General features: G+C 38.6%; 1 protein-coding gene across 5 annotated transcripts in view; it reads right to left on the bottom strand.

Annotated features, from left to right (window-relative positions):
• The window catches only part of C3H5orf34 (chromosome 3 C5orf34 homolog), a 33,439-nt gene that overhangs the window by 11,322 nt on the left and 2,960 nt on the right, over positions 1-19,157 (bottom strand). For 3 of the 5 annotated variants that reach the window (XM_032337458.1, XM_032337457.1, XM_032337461.1), the window contains exons 2-10: positions 16,497-16,730; positions 16,246-16,335; positions 13,471-14,117; positions 11,693-11,791; positions 9,580-9,703; positions 2,703-2,794; positions 1,561-1,630; positions 951-986; positions 377-547 (exon numbers count right to left, since the gene is read on the bottom strand). In XM_032337458.1, the coding sequence (XP_032193349.1) occupies positions 377-547; positions 951-986; positions 1,561-1,630; positions 2,703-2,794; positions 9,580-9,703; positions 11,693-11,791; positions 13,471-14,117; positions 16,246-16,335; positions 16,497-16,691 (1,524 nt within the window). In that variant the 5' untranslated portion in view covers positions 16,692-16,730. The remainder of the gene's footprint in view (positions 1-376; positions 548-950; positions 987-1,560; positions 1,631-2,702; positions 2,795-9,579; positions 9,704-11,692; positions 11,792-13,470; positions 14,118-16,245; positions 16,336-16,496; positions 16,731-19,157) is intronic. The other 2 variants (XM_032337459.1, XM_032337460.1) reach the window with 2 other exon arrangements.

Here is a 19,157-nt window from a genome sequence, read left to right as displayed (position 1 = left end):
TTTTATAATTTCAAAACTGAAACAAACATAAAATGCAACAAAAGCCTCTCTAATTTATCAACTTAAAAAATAATAAGTAGATGAATCATTAAAACTTTATTTTAATTAATTTAAAATTTATCTTTTACAAGGATTTTAATATTATTTAACCACTCCTCTATACCAGTCCTTCTCTATATAATCAGTTACCTTTATAAGAATGATTATTTGTCATCCTTTCTGGTTTTTGCTAGGAAATCCAATGAGATTACTAAAACATCTTAATGGATTTTACACTTCAAAAAATAAATTGAAATAGTGTGGTACTTTATTTTCTTTGTTCTATTTTCACAGGTTAAAAAAATGAAAAATAGATTTCAGTCCGAAATATAATCACCTGTCTCTTTTCAATAAAAGAGCTGAAATTCCAATTTAGGGTTAGAGTAATGCCATCTAAAAAGAGAGCATGTACTTTGTCGTCGGAGTATGCAAGAAATCTTCCCACGCTGGGTATGAGTGATTCTCTCAAAAGCAAAGGCAGTATATTGTTATCCTTTATCCCAGGTACCTAAAACCAAGTTAATAAAAATAGCAGGAAAGAGAGTTATCCATTATTAACTTAAATAATTACGAAACTCTGAAGTAACTTTATTCAGAAGCTGGATACTATAGAATCCTTACATATATTTTTACTTTTCCAGAAGTGGATACCCAAATTAGTCTAGGACAAGCAGATTAAGTTCTAATATCTTTGGAAAGTCACGGTTCTGCTGAATTTTACGTAGAACACAGAAAGCCATTAGGAACTACAGCAACATATATAGGTTTGTAACTAAATTAGTACAGATACAGAGATCAAAGTCTGAGAATCATTTCCTTTAAGTCAATGTTAAAGAATTTACTTTTACAGTTATGGAAAAACAATGGAATACTGTAATATCATAGTTTAAAATAACTACGTTTCCACATACTTCAAATCCAATCAATTCCCCTGCCCTCTTTCTCCACTAAGAAAAAAGAAACACAAATTACAGACAAAGTATAACATAAAAGCTGGACTTTGCAGAGTTTTTCTAGTAAGTGGATATTTTTCTTAATAAAGCAATATTAATGTTACAAAGAATTTCTCACTTGACTTAGTTGAAAGTAACTTGAACTTAGAGGTATGTATGCAAACAATAAAACAATTTTTAAAATCTTGCTTTGAAAATAATTTTAAGGGGCCCCTGGCTGTCTCAGTCAGTGGAGCATGTGACCTCTTGATCTCAGGATTGTGAGTTCAGGCCCTAAACTGGGTATAGAGATTACTTAAAAATAAAAATATTTAAAATAGTACTAAGAATAATAATTTTAAGGAACGCCTGGGTGGCTCAGTTGGTTAAGCAGCTGCCTTCAGCTCAGGTCATGATCCCAGCGCCCTGGGATCGAGTCCCACATCGGGCTCCTTGATCAGCAGGGAGCCTGCTTCTCCCTCTGTCTCTGCCTGCCATTCTGTCTGCCTGTGCTCGCTCTCTCCCTGCCCCCCTCTGATAAATAAATAAAATATTTAAAAAAAAAAAAAGAAGAAGAATTTTAAGATACCATTTTCCAGCAGCATATACGATAATTATGGCTTAAAGAAAGCCTTGTCTTGGTACAATGTTGAAGAATTCTGTGAACATGAAAAACAGTTCTTAAACATTTGCAAATAATGGCATTTTCCAATTCTAGCAATGCATTCTCACTACTCTACGACATGTTAGGCAAGTAAATTTCCATTTCCACTAAATTTCATTTCCACTAAAATATGTTCAGAACACTTTTCTTCCAGAAATCCTCTATTCCCCTGGAAGGGGGTTGCTTTCTTTTGTGTTAATCTTACATAGTTAAGGTTACTCCTCTGATTTTTTTTTTAGCAATGAAATGACTCCAAATGGAGAGAATTTTCAGGTGCTCCTTTCTATTGTCTCAGAGTGCTAGGGAGGTGGATCAACTGTCTGTGGGAAATCAAATTACCAATCTTGCTCTTTCAAATCTACCTTGGAAGTTGCTTAGACATTTGTAAAAATAATGGGTGGCTCAGTGGGTTAAAGCCTCTGCCTTTGGCTCAGGTCATGATCCCAGGGTCCTGTTACTGAGCCCCACATCAGGCTCTCTGCTCAGTGGGGAAACTGCTTCCTCCTCTCTCTCCCTCTCTCTGCCTGCCTCTCTGCCTACTTGCGATCTCTATCTGTCTAATAAATAAATAAAATCCTTAAAAAAAAATTTAATCCAACAATACACTTTCATGGTTCTGACTGCCACAGATTAGTTAGTTAGTAGAATTTTAAAAACATACGAGCCAAAGTACCAAACTACACTTCATTTTCAGACTCTCTATTACTCTGAAGATAAAAAAGCATGAAAATGTAAAAGGCACCATGAAATCCTCAGCTGATTCCAAGGCACAATGACGATGCACTCACTGCACTCACCCAGAGAAAAGGCACCATTTCCTACTACCACTTGTTTGCCATATTTGGATGTTTCTCCATATTTAATTTCAAATTTCAAAGCCAGAAGTACTCTTAAAATGATGTGATTACCTTATTTTATAAATGAAGAGACCAGAAAAACTGACCAATTTCACCAAAACACTTACTTCCACTGTATCTACAAATTCTTAATCTAACCCTAACCACCTGAAAATGTATCAGGATTCTCAAACACAAAACACGTGAGTCAGTTGAATGTGAAGAACCTACCTGGTTGCCTGTTTAATTAGAGAACACACAGAGAACAGACTTCCTGGTCTATCAGGAGGAAGGTTATTTACTGAATAAGTTTTCTCTTCTCTCTGAAAATTAATTTAAAATGAAAGAGCTCAATAATAAATCCTGGCCATTATTAATTAACTTTTTTTTTCAGTTTTGTATTTATATTGTGACAAGGCAAGCAGTTATTTTAACTTCATCAAAAGCCCTTAAAAGGTATATTTTTAAACGTATTTTATGCTTTTCTTTTTTCCCCATTTTTTAAAGTCTAGCTTTCATCCTGGAGAGTTACAAAAGTTGCATTCTAATGCCCTATAATTTACTGCACACTTTAAATTTTTGACTGTACTTAATATGGCAACCACATTAATTTTGCTACACATTAGCAGAAAACTTACCATATAAGCTCCCCCCTTTACCCCTCAGAACAAAAGGGGGAAAAAAGCCTATATAGGTTTTAAAAAACTATTTTAGTTGAACAAATAAATAATTTTATTATATTTTATTAATGGAAGAACTATTGCTACAATTTGTGGAAGACAATTTGTGTATTCCTTATAAGTTCAGCTTCTTGACTTGAAAAAAAATTTTGTATTTCCTCTGAATTCCCTCTTTCTCAGACTCATTAATATTTGTGTTTCCCCGGGGTTCTGTATTCAGCCTTGTTTTCTGATTTCCTGACTCTTCCTGGGTAATTCCAGCAGAGTCCAAAGTTGTGTGCATAATAAATATAATATCAACAGCTAACATTTATTAAACATATACTATATGCTAGGTGCTATGCTATGTAATGTACATGGTTTATTTCATTTACTCCTCAACAACTCTGAGATAAGAACTATTAATACCTATTTTTTTTTTTAGATAAGGAAACCGAAATATGAGGACTAAGAAGTAGCACAGATCATAGGGCACCTGGGTGGCTCAGTAGGTTAAAGCCTCTGCCTTCCGCTCAGGTCATGATCTCAGGGTCCTGGGATTGAGCCCCGCATTGAACCCCGCATCATGCTCTCTGCTCAGCAGGGAGCCTGCTTCCTCCTTTCTGTCTCTGCCTGCCTCTCTGCCTACTTGTGATCTCTATATGTCAAATAAATAAATTAAAAAAAAAAAAAAGAAGTAGCACAGATCTAGTTTGAATCACAAGAGAATATAGCCCATCCATACTTTACCATCAGTGAGAGAAGATGGGCTTTGAAGTTAAAACAAAGCTGAATTCAAATCACAGGTATGTCTCTTACTAACTGTAATGACAGGCAGGTTTATGTAACTTTTTTTTTTAAGATTTTATCCATTAATTCATTTAAGAGAGAGAGAGTGCACGGAGCAGGGACTGGCGGCAAACATTGTTGGGAGAAGGAGGAGGAAGAATCTGGAGCAGACTCCACAGTAAGCAGGAGCCCCACACAGGCAGGTTCAATCTCACAACCAGGAGAGAAGACCACCACCCCAGCTGAAACCAAGAGCTGGAGGCCCAACTGATTGAGCCACTCAGGCGCCCCTTATGCAGACTTTTATAAACCAGGACGCCTACAACCTATGAAATCGGGATACTACTTACCATCTGGACTGAGGATCAATGATATAATTCATAGATAATTCTCACCCAGGGCAGAATTTAGTATATAGTAGATCGTCAAAAAATAGCCCCTCCTCTTTTATCCTGGACAGTAGACTTGAGTATCTAAACCTCTACTAAGCTTCTCCACTGGATATCTCACTTTGACATGTAAAAAATGGAATGAACTTCATTTCAAAATCCGCATTTTCTCCTTCTATACTTCATAGATACCTGTGGTGTATTCTCTCCACCTCGAACTCGTTCCCTCCTCCATCATTTCCCTTTGTCTAACTCCTACTTTCCCTTCCTCTCAGGGAAGCCATTACTGAGGTCCACAGACTAGGTGAAACCTAGTTATGTCCACAAGCACAATACCCTCCACTCTAGCTTCTTGGTTTTCATTATGATTTCAACTTAATACTTTTTTACTTAATGTCTTTCCTGCTAGGATAGAACTTCATGAAGCTAGAGGCTGTGTCTGTTTTGCTGACCTCTGTATCCCCAGCAATGTGCTAAGGCACATGATAGACACTCAAACTACTGGATTTTAACTATTTATATCTTTCTCTATTGGATACTGAGTTCCTTGAGAGTTCTTGTTTTGTTTTTGTTTTTTATGATTTTATGTATTTATTTGTCAGAGAGAGAGAGGAAGAAAGAGCACAAGCAGGGGAAGAAGTAGAAGGAGAGGGAGAAGCAGGCTCCCTGCTGAGCAAGAAGCCTGATGCAGGACTCTATCTCAGAACCCTGGGATCATGACCAGAGTCAAAGGCAGACACTTAATGGACTGAGCCACCCAAGCATCCCAAGAGTTCTTGTCTTTTCTACTCCTCTATTTCATCAATTCTAAGATGCTCATTTTTCACAATTTAACAACTCTGAAATCTGGATACACCTTATAATTAAGAGTATCTTACTCTTAGGCAAATGGAGTTGAGATCTAATAGAATTTAAATGTTTTATTGATATCTCCTGGTAAGACTGAAAAGCAGCCATCATCAAAACAACTTAGATTTGATAAAATTTTGGCTTAATAATGTGCTTGGCACCACCACTGACTGATTTATTCAATAATCTGTCATCATTTTTAACTCCTTCCTCATCCCCGCTATCCAGTCAGTCATCAGTTCTGTTTCCTTAATATTTCTTGTGTCCATTCCCATCACCATCATTCTCATTACCACTGCCTAGTCCTCATACTTTCTTCCCTGAACTGCTAAACATATCTTCTAACTGGTCTACCTCTTCCCCACCCCAGTTTATCTTCCTCTGAAACGACCTAACAAAAATAGGATGCCATTTCCCAACTTAAATCCTTCAGTGGCTCTGCAAAAGCAATATGGTTTCCCATGCCCCATTTATGAGCTGGCCCAACTTCGTGGTTTAGTCTTTTCCCTGGACATTCCCCCCAACATTAGATCTCTCTAGCATTCCGTCTATGTATAGCATTTTCATTTCCTTCAACACTCCCCACTCGCCCGAGCCTCTAGTTAGGTGACGTTTATCTATCTTTTTCATGCTCTAGCAGTAAAGGTGTGTTGAACAAGACAGGGCTTACTTCTAGTGTGGGCTAGTTAGAAAATTAACATTAAGCAGTTAGAAAATGTCACATAGTATTAATTGCTGGGAAGAAAAAAAATAAAGAGGAGGGAACCATGACAGTGTCATAGGTAGTTTCTCTAATTTGGATAGTCAGGAAAAGCCTCCTTGAGGAGGTGACACATAAATAGCAATTTTACCAACAAGAAACCAGCCATGCAAGGAGTTAAGCAAGTATGTTCCCTCAGCTATATACTCCTCCAACCTCTATTCTTCTTCTATGTAACTCCTTCTTTAAAATTATAGGTCTAGGGATACCTGCCTGGCTCAGAGTAGAGCATCTAACTCTTGATCCAACTCTTGACTTGGGGTTGTGAGTTTGAGTGCCATATTGGGTGTGGAGATTACTTAAAAAATAAAATAAAATGTAATTATAGATCCTAGCTCAGCCATATCATCCTCCAGAAGATTTTTACCCCATTCTGGGTCAGGTGCCCTTCCTAATGTGGTTCCAGAGCACCAAGTTCTTATCTCTACAGAAGTAATTATATCTTTCCTATTTAAAAATTTAAGTATACGAGTAGCAATATATCACTAATATTTTGGGGGGGGGGAACAAGCAAAAAAAATACAAGATTTAAGTCCCTCCCTACTCTCCCTCCCCCACAAAATCCCACACTCCTCCCCAAAGTAACCAGTTCATTTTTTTTTCTTAAAGATTTATCTATTTATTTGAGAGAGAAAGAGCCATGAGTGGAAGAGGCAGAAAGAGAGGGAGAGAGAGAATCTCAAGCAGACTCCCTGCTGAGCACAGAGCCCGATGCCGGCTCATTCTCACAACCCTAAGGTCATGACCTGAGCCAAAAATCAAGAGTCAGATGCTTCATCAACTGAGCGACCCAGGTGTCCCTTCAGTTTGGTTTTTATCTGCCCAGATCTTCCCCTGTGCATTTACATGTGTACAGTCATATATTTGGGTTTGGGGTTTTTGTTCTTTACAAAAGATATCACTGTACATGTTCTGCAACTTTCCTTTTTCACAGTGCCTTGGAGATCTTTCAATCTCTCTCTCTCTCTCTGCAACAACATCTTCTTCATTCCTTTAAACTGCTGCACAGCGTCCCCATAATCTGACCACACAGCTCATTTCACCATTTCTCTACTGATGCATTTCGACTGCCTCCAGTTTTTTGTTACTACAGGCAATGCTACAATCCACATCCCTGGCCGTATTTCTATGTGTATACGTGCTAATATCCTGCTAGGATAGATACTAAGAGGCAGGATTTCTAGCCAATTTAACTTGATATTATCACATTGTCTTTCCTGAAGGAAAGAATCAATTTATACTGAATCAATTTATACTCCAACCAGTACTATAAAAGCACCCTTTTCACCACACCCTTGCCCACAGTAGACACTATCAACCTTTCGACAATTCTGTGAGTGAAAAATACATTATTTTAATTTGCATTTCTTTGATGCAAGCAGTAAACAATGTTTCCACATACTAGGAGTTATTTATATTGTCTTTTCTATGGCTTAACCATTCTTACTGTTCACTCATTTTTCTATGAGAGGTTTTTTTGGTTTTGGTCTTTTTATTCTGATTTGTAATGCAGAATATTTTCTTCTAGGCCTTTGCTTATCTTTTTGGCTTTATCTCATTTAACAGAAGTTAAATATTTAAAATTTAACATAAGTTGAAAACTTCATGGTTGCCAAGCTTTTATTTTATGCCTTCCAGTGTTTTGTGTTGTACTTCAGAAGACCTCCCCTCTCCCAAGATTTTAAGCCCCGTTCTTCCATATTTTTTCCTGACCATGAGAAAGTTTGGTTTCTTACATTTAGCCCTTTAATCCATCTGGAATTTATTTTTGAGTATGGGTTAAAGTAAGGAGCCAACAATTTTATCCCGAAAAGACAGGATTTCTAAATCTCTTCAATCCAGTGGACAGAGGTAAAGTGAAGTGTTGCTCACAGAGGTCTGAGAGTGAAGCCCGCCAAAGCGGTCCACCACAAAAGCACAATTCATCTGGACCTTCTGTTTTATCCCCAAAGCTCATATTTCTCCTCCCTGATATATTTGCTTCAGTATAAAAATTATCATCCCAGAGACACCTGGGTGGCTCAGTTGGTTAAACGTCTACCTTCAGCTCAGGTTGTGATCTCAGGGTCCTGGATTCAAGCACTGTGTCAGGCTCCTTGCTTGGCAGGGAGTCTCTTTCTCCCTCTCCCCCTTCCCCCAACTCGTGCTTTCCTGCTCTCAATAAATAAAATCTTAAAAAAAAAAAAGATCATCCCTCTCCTTTATGTCTTTGAGTAAAACTGAAGCTCCAGGAAGATGTACTGTATTTATCTTGTACATTTTCAAACTCCCAGTACATAGCAGTCAGCAGTAGAGGTACACATACCTACTCTACTTGCCTGTTTACTTGATTGTCTCATGTACTACACACACACACACACACACACACACACACACTACTGGTCACACTTTCATTTCATTTCATTTACTCATTTGCCTATCTGACTACTCGGTTATGAACCCTTCAGGGTAGGAGCTCTTCATTGTACCCAGTGCCTGACAGAGTGTCTGCCTAGGAGTATTCAAATAACATGTACTGAATAAATGAATACTTTCCTACAAATAGACCCAGTGGGAAATCTGTTCCTATATATAGGTTATATATATAAAAATATTAATGAATGGAAAGATAGTTGGGATTTACTTAAAATATAAATAGGGAGTGGAGGGGACAGTGGGAAGTATAGATGGAAAAACTGACAAATAATTTATCACTCCAATTTCCCCTCTGTAATATGGAAAGAAAACATATTCATTATGTTCTGTCCTGCAAAGCAAAGCCAGGTGATCCCATGGTGATCCTTACATAACGGTGGATGTCACACGTCAGATTGGGACAAGCAAATTTAGACAATTAACAATATAGCCATATGATTGCATTTTGGTCTGATAGATTAAATATATCATGTTATGTTTCACTGTTTTCAAAACAGAGGACAATCTTGTTTCTTTCTTTTTTTTTTTAAAGAGAGTGGCGAGGGACTGAGGGAGAGGCAATCCCAAGCAGACTCCACGCTCAGCATGGAGCCCACCATGGGGTTCTATCCCACAACCCTGAGATCACAACACAAGCCAAAACCAAGAGTTGGAGGCCCAACCAACTGTGCTGGTCAGATGCCCCTTGTTCAACTTTCTAGTTGTATATAAAGATTTAGAAGCTGAGAGGTATTTTAAATATGCAAACAGCTACCTGGAAGGAAAAAAAAGAATGTGCTTTTAATGTGCATATTTTAATTCAAAAAAGAATACTGATTCAAAGTATTGCTGCTGGTTTTAGTGTTTCCTTATTGATAAATTCTATGACATGAGAAGTTTAAATTTAACTTCTGATTTAAACATAAATTGGGGCACCCACATGGCTCGGTCAGTAGAATGTGTGACTCTTGATCTCAAGGTTGTAAGTTCGAGCCCTACCTTGGGTGTGGAGCTTACTTAAGAGGAAAGTCTTAAAAAAAATTAACACAAATTACTTAGGCAAATGACTGGCAGAACAGAGGATAAGAATGCAGTAAAAATAAGGTGGTTAGTAATCATTGTGATAATGCTGGCAAAAGGTTGTATGAATTTTCCAGAATGTGTAGGCAAGCAATGTTATGTAAAGATCAGATTTCCTACATATATTCAAAATTATTTAGAAACAGCTATATACAAATTCTTAAGCTGAGACCTAATTGTCAGCTTACCTCTTCTGATCCTTCTTGAATGGGATAATACGTAAAATACCTCCCAAAATAAGCTCCCTCTGACTTGAAAACAGATCCATCTCCAGGATAAATCTCTATTGAGTTCACATTTTTATGGTTTAGTCTAAAGAAGAAAAATAATCATTAAATTTTTTTCCCAATTGAGACTAAAACATAAATGAGAACAAACAAACAAACAAAGTAGTATGGGATTTTGCCTATCCAACAAAAGGGATAACTTCATACTCTGCACCCAACCAGCTAAATTAATTTTTTTGCAAACGATAAATAGAACACATAGAACTGGTTAATGTACCTATTTCAACAACTGAGCCTAGTTTTTGGAAGTCAGGCATCTTATCATCCACTGCCAATCACTGTAGCCAGCATATACTGATCACCAAAGAAATGCCCACTGCTGGGGCGCCTGAGTGGTTCTGTGGGTTAAAGCCTCTGCCTTTGGCTCGGGTCATGATCCCAGAGGCCTGGGATTGAGCCCCGCATTGGGCTCTCTGCTCGGCAGGAGGCCTGCTTCCCCCACCCTCTCTCTGCCTGCCTCTCTGCCTGCTTGTGATCTCTCTCTGTCAAATAAATAAATAAAAATCTTAAAAAAAAAAAAAAAAAGAAATGCCCACTGCAAAGAAGTTAAATATGACAACTTCAGAACCTGAAAATAGGATTATTCTTCAATAATGAAACTAGCAGACTCAGTACCTGATGAATGACATTAGCCATGTGTGAAAGGCGCCACCTCTAAGAGAAGGTGACTGATCACATCTGAGGCAGCCAACTACACTCAAGGTATTGGGTATATAATGTGTAAAAACTTCAGCCAAGTCCATTAAAAAAAAAATATGAAGAATATGTTGTCAGATGAATGGATAAAGAAGATGTGGTATATATACACAATGTAATACTATGCAGCCATCAAAAGAAATGAAATCTTGCCATTTGCGATGATGTCGATGGAACTAGAGGGTATCATGCTTAGTGAAATAAGTCAATCGGAGAAAGACAACTATCATATGATCTCCCTGATATGAGGAAGTGGAGATGCAACATGGCGGGTAAGGGGGTAGGAGAAGAATGAATGAAACAAGATGGGATTGGGAGGGAGACAAACCATAAATGACTCTTAATCTCACGAACTGAGGGTTGCTGGGAGGAGGGGGTTTGGGAGACGGGGGTGGGGTTATGACATTGGGGAGGGTATATGCTATGGTGAGTGCTGCGAAGTGTGTAAACCTGGCGATTCACAGACCTGTACCCCTGGGGATGAAAATACATTATATGTTTATAAAAAATTTTTTTAAAAATTAAAAAAAAAATCTATTAAAAAAGAAAAAAGAGGGACGCCTGGGTGGCTCAGTTGGTTGGATGACTGCCTTCGGCTCAGGTCATGATCCCAGAGTCCCGGGATCAAGTTCCGCATCGGGCTCCCAGCTCCACGGGGAGTCTGCTTCTCTCTCTGACCTTCTCCTCGCTCATGTTCTCTCTCACTGTCTCTCTCTCAAATAAATAAATAAAATCTTTAAAAAAAAAAAAAAGAAAAGAAAAAAGAATATGTTGTCAGGAGGAAGTGGGCTTTCATCTAAAAAAGAAGAGCCCAAAGAACAAAACTGTGCAGGGCTCTTCTAGCATTATTTATAGTAGTGAAATCCTGAATCTAGCCAATATTATTAGCATTCTAGTTACCAGAGAGGTATACTTTGTGGTGCAGTAGGAATAATTCAGTGGAATAAAGCAGACACAGAGGAGCCTCTAATCTTCTCTAATTCCACGCTCAACAGGCAATATTTTGATGTGACTAATTCAGACAACTAGATCCCCTAATGCTGGGAAGTGGTATCCTAACTGACGTGAGTATTTCATTCACCAGCAAAACTAATCCTCTCTGGCTCTGAAGTTGTCACAAAAATCCTGTGAATATGGTTAATGTGAATCAGTCACAGGACCCCTATGTGCACTCATAAAACGACGTTTTGAGACCTATAAAATTTAGGACCAAACAGAAGAATGATGCCCTGGCCTAAGTGTCCTTTTGTGGGAGTCTGTCTGCCTCCCTCCCCTCTGACATCGCTAAAGAGCTCCCACTCCAATACAGGTACCTCACCGGTAAGTTACACCTTTGTACCAAACCACTTTCACCAGCTCGGGATAGGAATATTCTTCATCCAACTGTCTTTGTGAAAGTGAGTCACAAAAATTCCACCTGTGAAGGACAAAATACAAGCTTGCAATTCTGGTCACTCAACATAATTCCCTTTAGAAGTCAACAAAATAGTGCTACTGTAACAAGATGTATTTCTTGTTTAACTTGTTAGGTCAAAGAAAAGTAAAAATTAATATAAAACCATAGGAAGGAAACTGAAAACTTTTCTTACTTTTCCATGTATTGTCTTCAGAATTTTTAACAATCTCCCTATTCAATCTCAGCACAATTTTATAAATTAACAGTTTTACTAACCTTTAAAATTTAGGATTCGAACAACATATATTTACTGCCTTATCTATGTCATTCACACTAGGGATATAATACCCAAAAAAGTAGACACAGTCACTGCCCTCAGTGAAGATGCCTATCAAGTAGGGATGTTAAACAGTAGACACAGAACACAAAGAAAGGAGAGTTACTGGATGCGATGGGATTGCAGAAGAACCTAATCCTGTCTGGGGACTTTAGGACAACCACCCGAAGGATAAAAGGCTTCTGCTGAGTCCTGCAAATGTGCACAAGTCAGCGAGCTGAGAAAGAGAAAGCAGTGTTCCTGGCTGAAAAAAGAGCAGGTGCAGCGGTGAAACAAAGCTTGGACAGGCATTCTAGAAATTCTAAAAAGTCCAGTTGAGCAAGAGTAGAAAGAGCAAGGGAAGTGATGAGGATTACAGATGTAGGGAGGGATCAGAAAATGGAAGGCCTGTTTAGACAGGTTTAAAGAAAATGGACTTTAATCTGAGGTTAATGGCAAGTTATTGAAAACTGTTCATTCAGAAGCCTAAATCTCTTTCAGTGTGTACTTAAAATACTAGATTCCAATTTTAACTAGATAATCATGATAAGCCTGAAAAATCACTCCCCTGTTTTGCTTTAAATAACAAATATATCCTAAGAGACAATCTGGATCAAAGCCCAATTCTGCACACGCTAGCTATGTGACTCTGCTAGGGTGACTTAACCTTCCTGTGTCTCAAGTTCCTCTATAAATTGGGGTGATAACAGTACTTACCTCATGCAATTCCTATGCTAGCCCAACAGGTGCAGTGCCAGGGTGCCTGGCACGTAGGCACCTCGTGTCAGCTATTACCGTCCCTACTGCACTCCTTAGAGAGGATATTGACCTCTTAGTTGATGGAACATTCACCACTTTTTTCAAAAATGTTCAATGAATTGATTTATAGTTAGCTCACCAAAGACAGGCGTGGCCTCTGAGACTAGGCATGAAAGAATGAACCCAGGATCACAAACCGTCAGCTCCGGGCTCCAGCCCCCCATGTGATGGGCTCCACGGAGCGGCAGCTGATGTTCCTCTGTGCTCACCACCAGAGCCCTGTGCCATCACCACACTTTCATCATCTTTTCAGTGACGGTGACCTTCACAGAGTCTAAGCTCCCAGAGAAGCAGGGACTGTGTCTTGGTCATCTCCAGTCTGTGCGTCACAGAGGATGCAGTGTACAGTCAGCCTTGCACAAACTCAACGCATGGGCAGACAGTAAGGGACCTACAAAACGCATGGGCTAGGGAAATGATTTACTATCGATTATGAGCAAAGTTTTGGACCCCTGAATGAACTTTCCTTATGAATGGCAGCAGATGACAGAGGAAGAAAAATTATCTTTCGTTAAGGACAGGCTCTGACAAGAGCTTGATGACAAAGGAGCCATTCTCCCATTACCTGTGCAGGTGGGGGACAGGACAGCTGAGCAGCAGGGCCCTGGGAAGAACAGAAACCTCTTTTCCTCTTTCCTCTGAAATCTCAGAAGTGAATGTTCTACTCTGGGTGGTGTCTGCCTCACTTCTCGACATACTGCTGATTTTATTATGAAAATGAAGTGCTAAAGACAAAGGATACTTCCATTCCTCTGGACAGGAGGCCACAGGCCAGCGCTGCTTCACCCACGTGTACACACACGTGTGTCGGGTACCAGGCGGAGGTGGCTCCTCCTTCCCTTCAGCTCCATCTGCACAGCTCTTCTTCTCTAAAGTTTCCTTGGATTTCATGAGTGGACAATAAAGTTCATTCTCTTTATTCTTCAGTCTCTGTCTTGGTAAACTTCCATAGGTACAGATTTTGCCTGCTTTTTCAACTAGCTTGTCCTTTCTGGCTTGATTCTTCTTTTCTGACAATACTATAGACGAATCTGGCTTCTGGCTTACTTTACACAAAAAATGTACTGTAAAGTCATGCTGTGATCTGGGCAGGCAAAGGTATGCATGTCCATCCAACGATGCTATCTTCACACTGCCGCTCTGTGTAAGTATCATGCCATCATCGGTGTCAGGCCTGGGCCACCTCACTTCTGAGAAGTCAACGAAGATAAGCTGAGTGGAGGGGAGAAAGAGAGATGGGGAGTATTTTGTCAACAGTCCAATGTTTCCATACATTTGATACTTACATATTGGGCAAGAAATCTCTTGAAGTTGGGTTTGTGTTTTACTACCTAGAGAGAATGAAAAACGGAGAGCCACGTGTTGTTCTATATGCATTTTTCCACAGAATATTTGATATTGTTAAGATTATCTCGCCTAGAGAGATGTAAAATAAACACACACATACATATAAAAAATGAAAGAAAGGAAAAAGAAAAAAATGATCCTGACTATATGAGGTGTTAGACATATTTTTGTTTGAAATGAATGATGATCAATAAACCTTGCTTTGCTACTCACCAAAAAATAAAAAATAAAAAAAGGATCAGAGATAGATTTTCAGCCCTTCCCAAAAGTCTACCCTGAAAAAGAATATTAATGAGGGAAGACCAGCACTACAATGTACAAACAACACAATGTACTACATTAAAAGCAATCACAACTTAAATGGTGTAGAACTAGTATAAAAATCATTGACAGAGCAACTCAGATAATAAGGAAACAGAATCAAGCATATCTTAAGATGTTACAGGTGACAACATAAACTTTTCAAAACAAGGAGGGAAGGGGAGAATGACTTAATGAATTGTACTGGAATTACTGAATAGCATGTGGGAAAAGTTATCTCAAAGGGCTATCAAATAGATTAAGATAACGTGTATAAAGTACCTATCCTAAGTAGCACCTGTCATACCATACCTTAAAATAAATTCTGGGTAGTTTAAAGAGCAATGTTTTTTAAAAAATTGACTTACTAGGGGCGCCTGGGTAGCTCAGTCAGTTGAGCATTGGGTTCTTGGGTTTGGCTCAGGTCACCATCTCATGTGTCATGAGATTGAGTCCTGTGTCGGGCTGTGCACTCAGTGCAGAGTCTGCTTGGGGATTCTCACCCTCTGCCCCTCCCCCATTTGCATGCACCCTCTCTCCCTCTCAAATAAATAAATAAATCTAAAAACAAAAAAACCCTGAATTACTCAAAGGTAAACTGATCCTGACCAATAGCAAACAGACTTGTAACTGGTGCCAGTGCCTACAGCATCTCTTCATATAAAATAAAAACAGTAGGTGTCATGTAACAGTCTTTTAATCAATTAATCTTGGCAACAGTTAAACATTTCAGCTTCCCTTTGTATAAAACCTTAAATTCACAAAAACTAGTATCAAGAAAGCCTCTTAAACTTATATGCTATTTATGTGTACAGATGTTCGTACAGTGTTCACTGATGGCAAAGCTGGGTTTTAAAAAAAAATTCTCTCTTCTAGAATTAGATTATCTAATAATCCTACTATAGCAAATTATACAGTTTCAATGAAAAAAGTTACTCAAAAGTTAGTAGTACTAACTTATAGGCTAAGTTACACCTTATAGTTTTTCTCGACTCCTTTGCCATCATGACAACAGTGGAAAGTGATTAAAAGACAGTCTTCAGAGTCAGATACACTGGATTCAAATCCTGACTGCCTTTTAGAAAATGTCCATGAACAAGATTAGGTAAACTCTCTGAGATTTAATTCCCTCACCTGTAAAAAGGGGCTGAATATACCTGTTCTGACTGGCTGGACATCCATTTTGATGATTAGGAACCCATGCCATACTGACTGGTCTTATTAAATATTTTAAATATCATTCCTAGTTCTTGGAACATAGTAAATCCTCAATAAATGATAGCTATAATATTATTCATAAAAGTTCAAAATAGAATACAAGCAAAAAAAAATGTGTATACCTATAAATTATACATCTCTACTGCACATGAACTGCACATAAACTATTAAAAATGGCCACATAATTTCTTGCTTTTGAATACTTCTGAGAATCAAAAAGTCACAATAAAAAAAGTTCTGAGTAGAATCTTTGGCTACAAAGAAAAAGGCAGGAAGATGAACTATGTACCTTCAGAGTCTCAATCAGTATTTAACATACCAGAACATCCTAGTCTAGTGAAAAATACAAGCCTACGCATTTTATAGCAAGGTGTGTATTCCCAAGTCTCATGAAGAAAAAGATTAAATATGAAACTACCTGTTTCTATTTGCTTGCCCTCAAATATTACTTATTTAAAAAGCTTTAAAAAATTACCTTTTTTCTTTCAGAAGGTATGATGCTTTCAGATAAAAAAGGGCAAACAGCAAAAGAATTTCGAAAATCTAGGGCTCGCTGTAGTTGCTCCTACAAAAAGAAATGCAAAACGTAATCTTCAAAAATGTAAAATAACTTGAACATCAATTTAGAGTGACTGTAATCTGGAACACTAACTACTTTCCATATTCTGACCACCTCAACAATATTCTGATATCAGAAAGAGCCGTTTTTGTGTCATCTTTACTCACTCGGTAAGTGCTAATAACAAAGTGTGTCCTTTGCCGAATTCTTTCTGGTTGTTCTAAAGGATGTGCTGAAATAGGAGGTGGCTTTTCAAATAAAAATTCGGAGCCACACGGAGAAAGCTGCAGTCTGGAACCATCAACATAGTGCACTTGCACTGAATCATCTTCATAAAGTACCATCCGCACTTCAGCTGCCATTACTAGGACTGGGGATAAAACGTCCTTCCAAGGTGAAGACTGAAAGAAATAGGAAATAGAGTGGCACAAATAGTTCTTTTAAGGTACAAAAATTCTATCATAAAAAATTGGATGCATTTTCCAAGAACATAAGCAAAATGCATTTCCCTTGTGTTTATTTTTGTTGGGGGAAAAGTGATTATTGGGGCACCCAGGTGGCTCAGTTGGTTAGGCGTCTGACTCTTGGTTTTGGCTTGGGTCCTGTGTGACATCGAGCCCCACATTGGGCTCTGCACTCAGCCCAGAGTCAGCTTGAGATTCTTGCCCCCCCTCCATTTCCTCTCCCTCTGCTCCTACCCCCCAACTCCCTTTCTCTCTAAAATAAAATTTTAAGTGATTATTTTACTACATACTTCTAAATGATCTGAAATTAACAACCTGAACAGAATGCCTTGATTAACCCCTAGGGCTTTACTCCAATGTGGAAAGATAAACTAGAGGGAGAAAAAAGCCCACCAAGTTATAACTGCCTTTATAATTTTAATAGCTTTAGTTCTCCTGAGGTTTAACTTTTGTAAATTTTATGCTCAGTAAGTCATTTCATATAGCAAGCAAATTCCCTCTTTGCAATAAGAATATAGCAAATCCTTTGTAATATATGCAAAAGGCAGGCCAAAAGTAACTATTAGGCCTAAGAAAAAAGAACACTGAAAAAGTGTTCCTGGATTTTTGTTCCTAGTCTGAAATTAAAGAAGTAGTTCCATGTCACTACTGAGCAAGCTAATTAAACTTCTAGTGTCTTAGACTTACTTTTATTTCAATGAATTCAATTTTCTCTTCCCTGTCTCTAAAATGACTGTCATCACCTGTGTTTTCCATATAGGTTTGACCAAAAGGGAATTAGAGGTTGGATTCCATTCACACTCCCCCATTTACTAGCTAAAGCTTCGGGCTGTTTGTTTCCTTATTTGTAAAATGGAGCACAGAAACAAGATTGTTGCAAGGATCAAACCAGACAACACATATCCCAGTACCAGAATTCCAATGTTGCTTTATAGGAGCCCAATCTTTTTTTAAAAAGATTTTATTCATTTGTCTGTTTGTCAGAGAGAGAGAGAGAGAGAGCACAAGCAGGGGGAGTGGCAGGCAAGGGAGAAGCAGGCTCCCTGCCAAACAAGGAGCCCAATGAGGACCCGACCCCAGCATGCAGGGATCATGACCTGAGTCAATGGCAGATTCTTAACTGACTGAACCACCCAGGCATCCCATGAGCCACCCAGGCATCCTGCAGCTCAGTAAATCTTATGATTCCTTTCTAACACCATCGCCTCCTTCTCTGACACTTATCCATCTCCCTTTAGAACACCATCCTTTTTTGTTTTAAAATATATTCATTTATCAGAGAGAGAAAGAGAGAGAGAGAGGAAAAGAGGGAGGGGGGGAGAGCAGAGGGAGAAAATATTTAAGCAGACTCCCCACTGCTCGTGAAGCCCAACGCCGGGCTCCATCTCAGGACCCTGAGATCATGACCTGACCTGAAACCAAGAGTTGGAAGCTCTACCAGCTGAGCCACCCAGGTGCCCTTAGGAATCATCCTTTTTAAGACTTTCCTTTCTAAACACTAATCTATCTTCTTCTAGGACATTATCTCCTATTACTCAGGTGATCAACTTTCACCTGACAGAAAAAAGTAACTTCCCCCAGTATGCTCTTTTTGCCTACCAAAAAACTTGGATATGATATCCACTCATTGTCTACCTTCTCTCCCATTTGTCTTCAGTCCATTGTAATCCAGCTTTCCTCCACCTTTCTACTGAAATTTTTCATTATGGTCACCAAAATCTTCCTACATCCAGTAACTTCAGTTTTCATCCTACTAAATTGATCACTCTGTGACAATGTTTTCTACCTTCCCCTGCACCAAATTCTCTTTTCCTTTGCCTTTTAATTGTCTTTAAAAAGGAGGGAGTGCCATGGTTTCTCCCACTACATCTACCTCTGTCTTTAGTTTAATTTTTTTTAATTTTAAGTAGACTCCACCCAACCTGGGGCTTGAACTCATGATCCTGAGATTAGGAGTCACGGTCTACCAACTAAGCCAGCCAGGGACCCCTACCTCTGTTTTTAGTGTAATCATTTCCTTTCACCATTCTCTTAAATCAAGGATTTAGGACCTTAGTCTCATTTCATCTCTTCTTACTATAACCACTCACGTTGCTTTTATGCCCACTCTTGCTTTTTAAAAAAAATCTTACCCCCTTTCAATGTATGTAATCAGGTGCATATGATTATAATCTTTTGTAAACTATGTTAGAATAGAAGTACACATTAAAGCATATGGTTTCTCCTGAGGACATTCACACAATTTTATTAATTTCCCCTCTCTAGAAAACTTCCAAATCCACCTGAATTCTCCCCAGAACTTCAAGCTGCCTGCTAGACCTCTCTTCATGTCCTTGTGCCAGAGATAAACCAAACTTAATCAAT

This window comes from Mustela erminea, chromosome 3 (genome assembly GCF_009829155.1).
Source record: "Mustela erminea isolate mMusErm1 chromosome 3, mMusErm1.Pri, whole genome shotgun sequence".
Lineage (NCBI taxonomy): Eukaryota > Metazoa > Chordata > Mammalia > Carnivora > Mustelidae > Mustela > Mustela erminea.
Note: the sequence above shows the minus strand (reverse complement) of the source record. Positions and strands in the feature narration are given on the sequence as shown.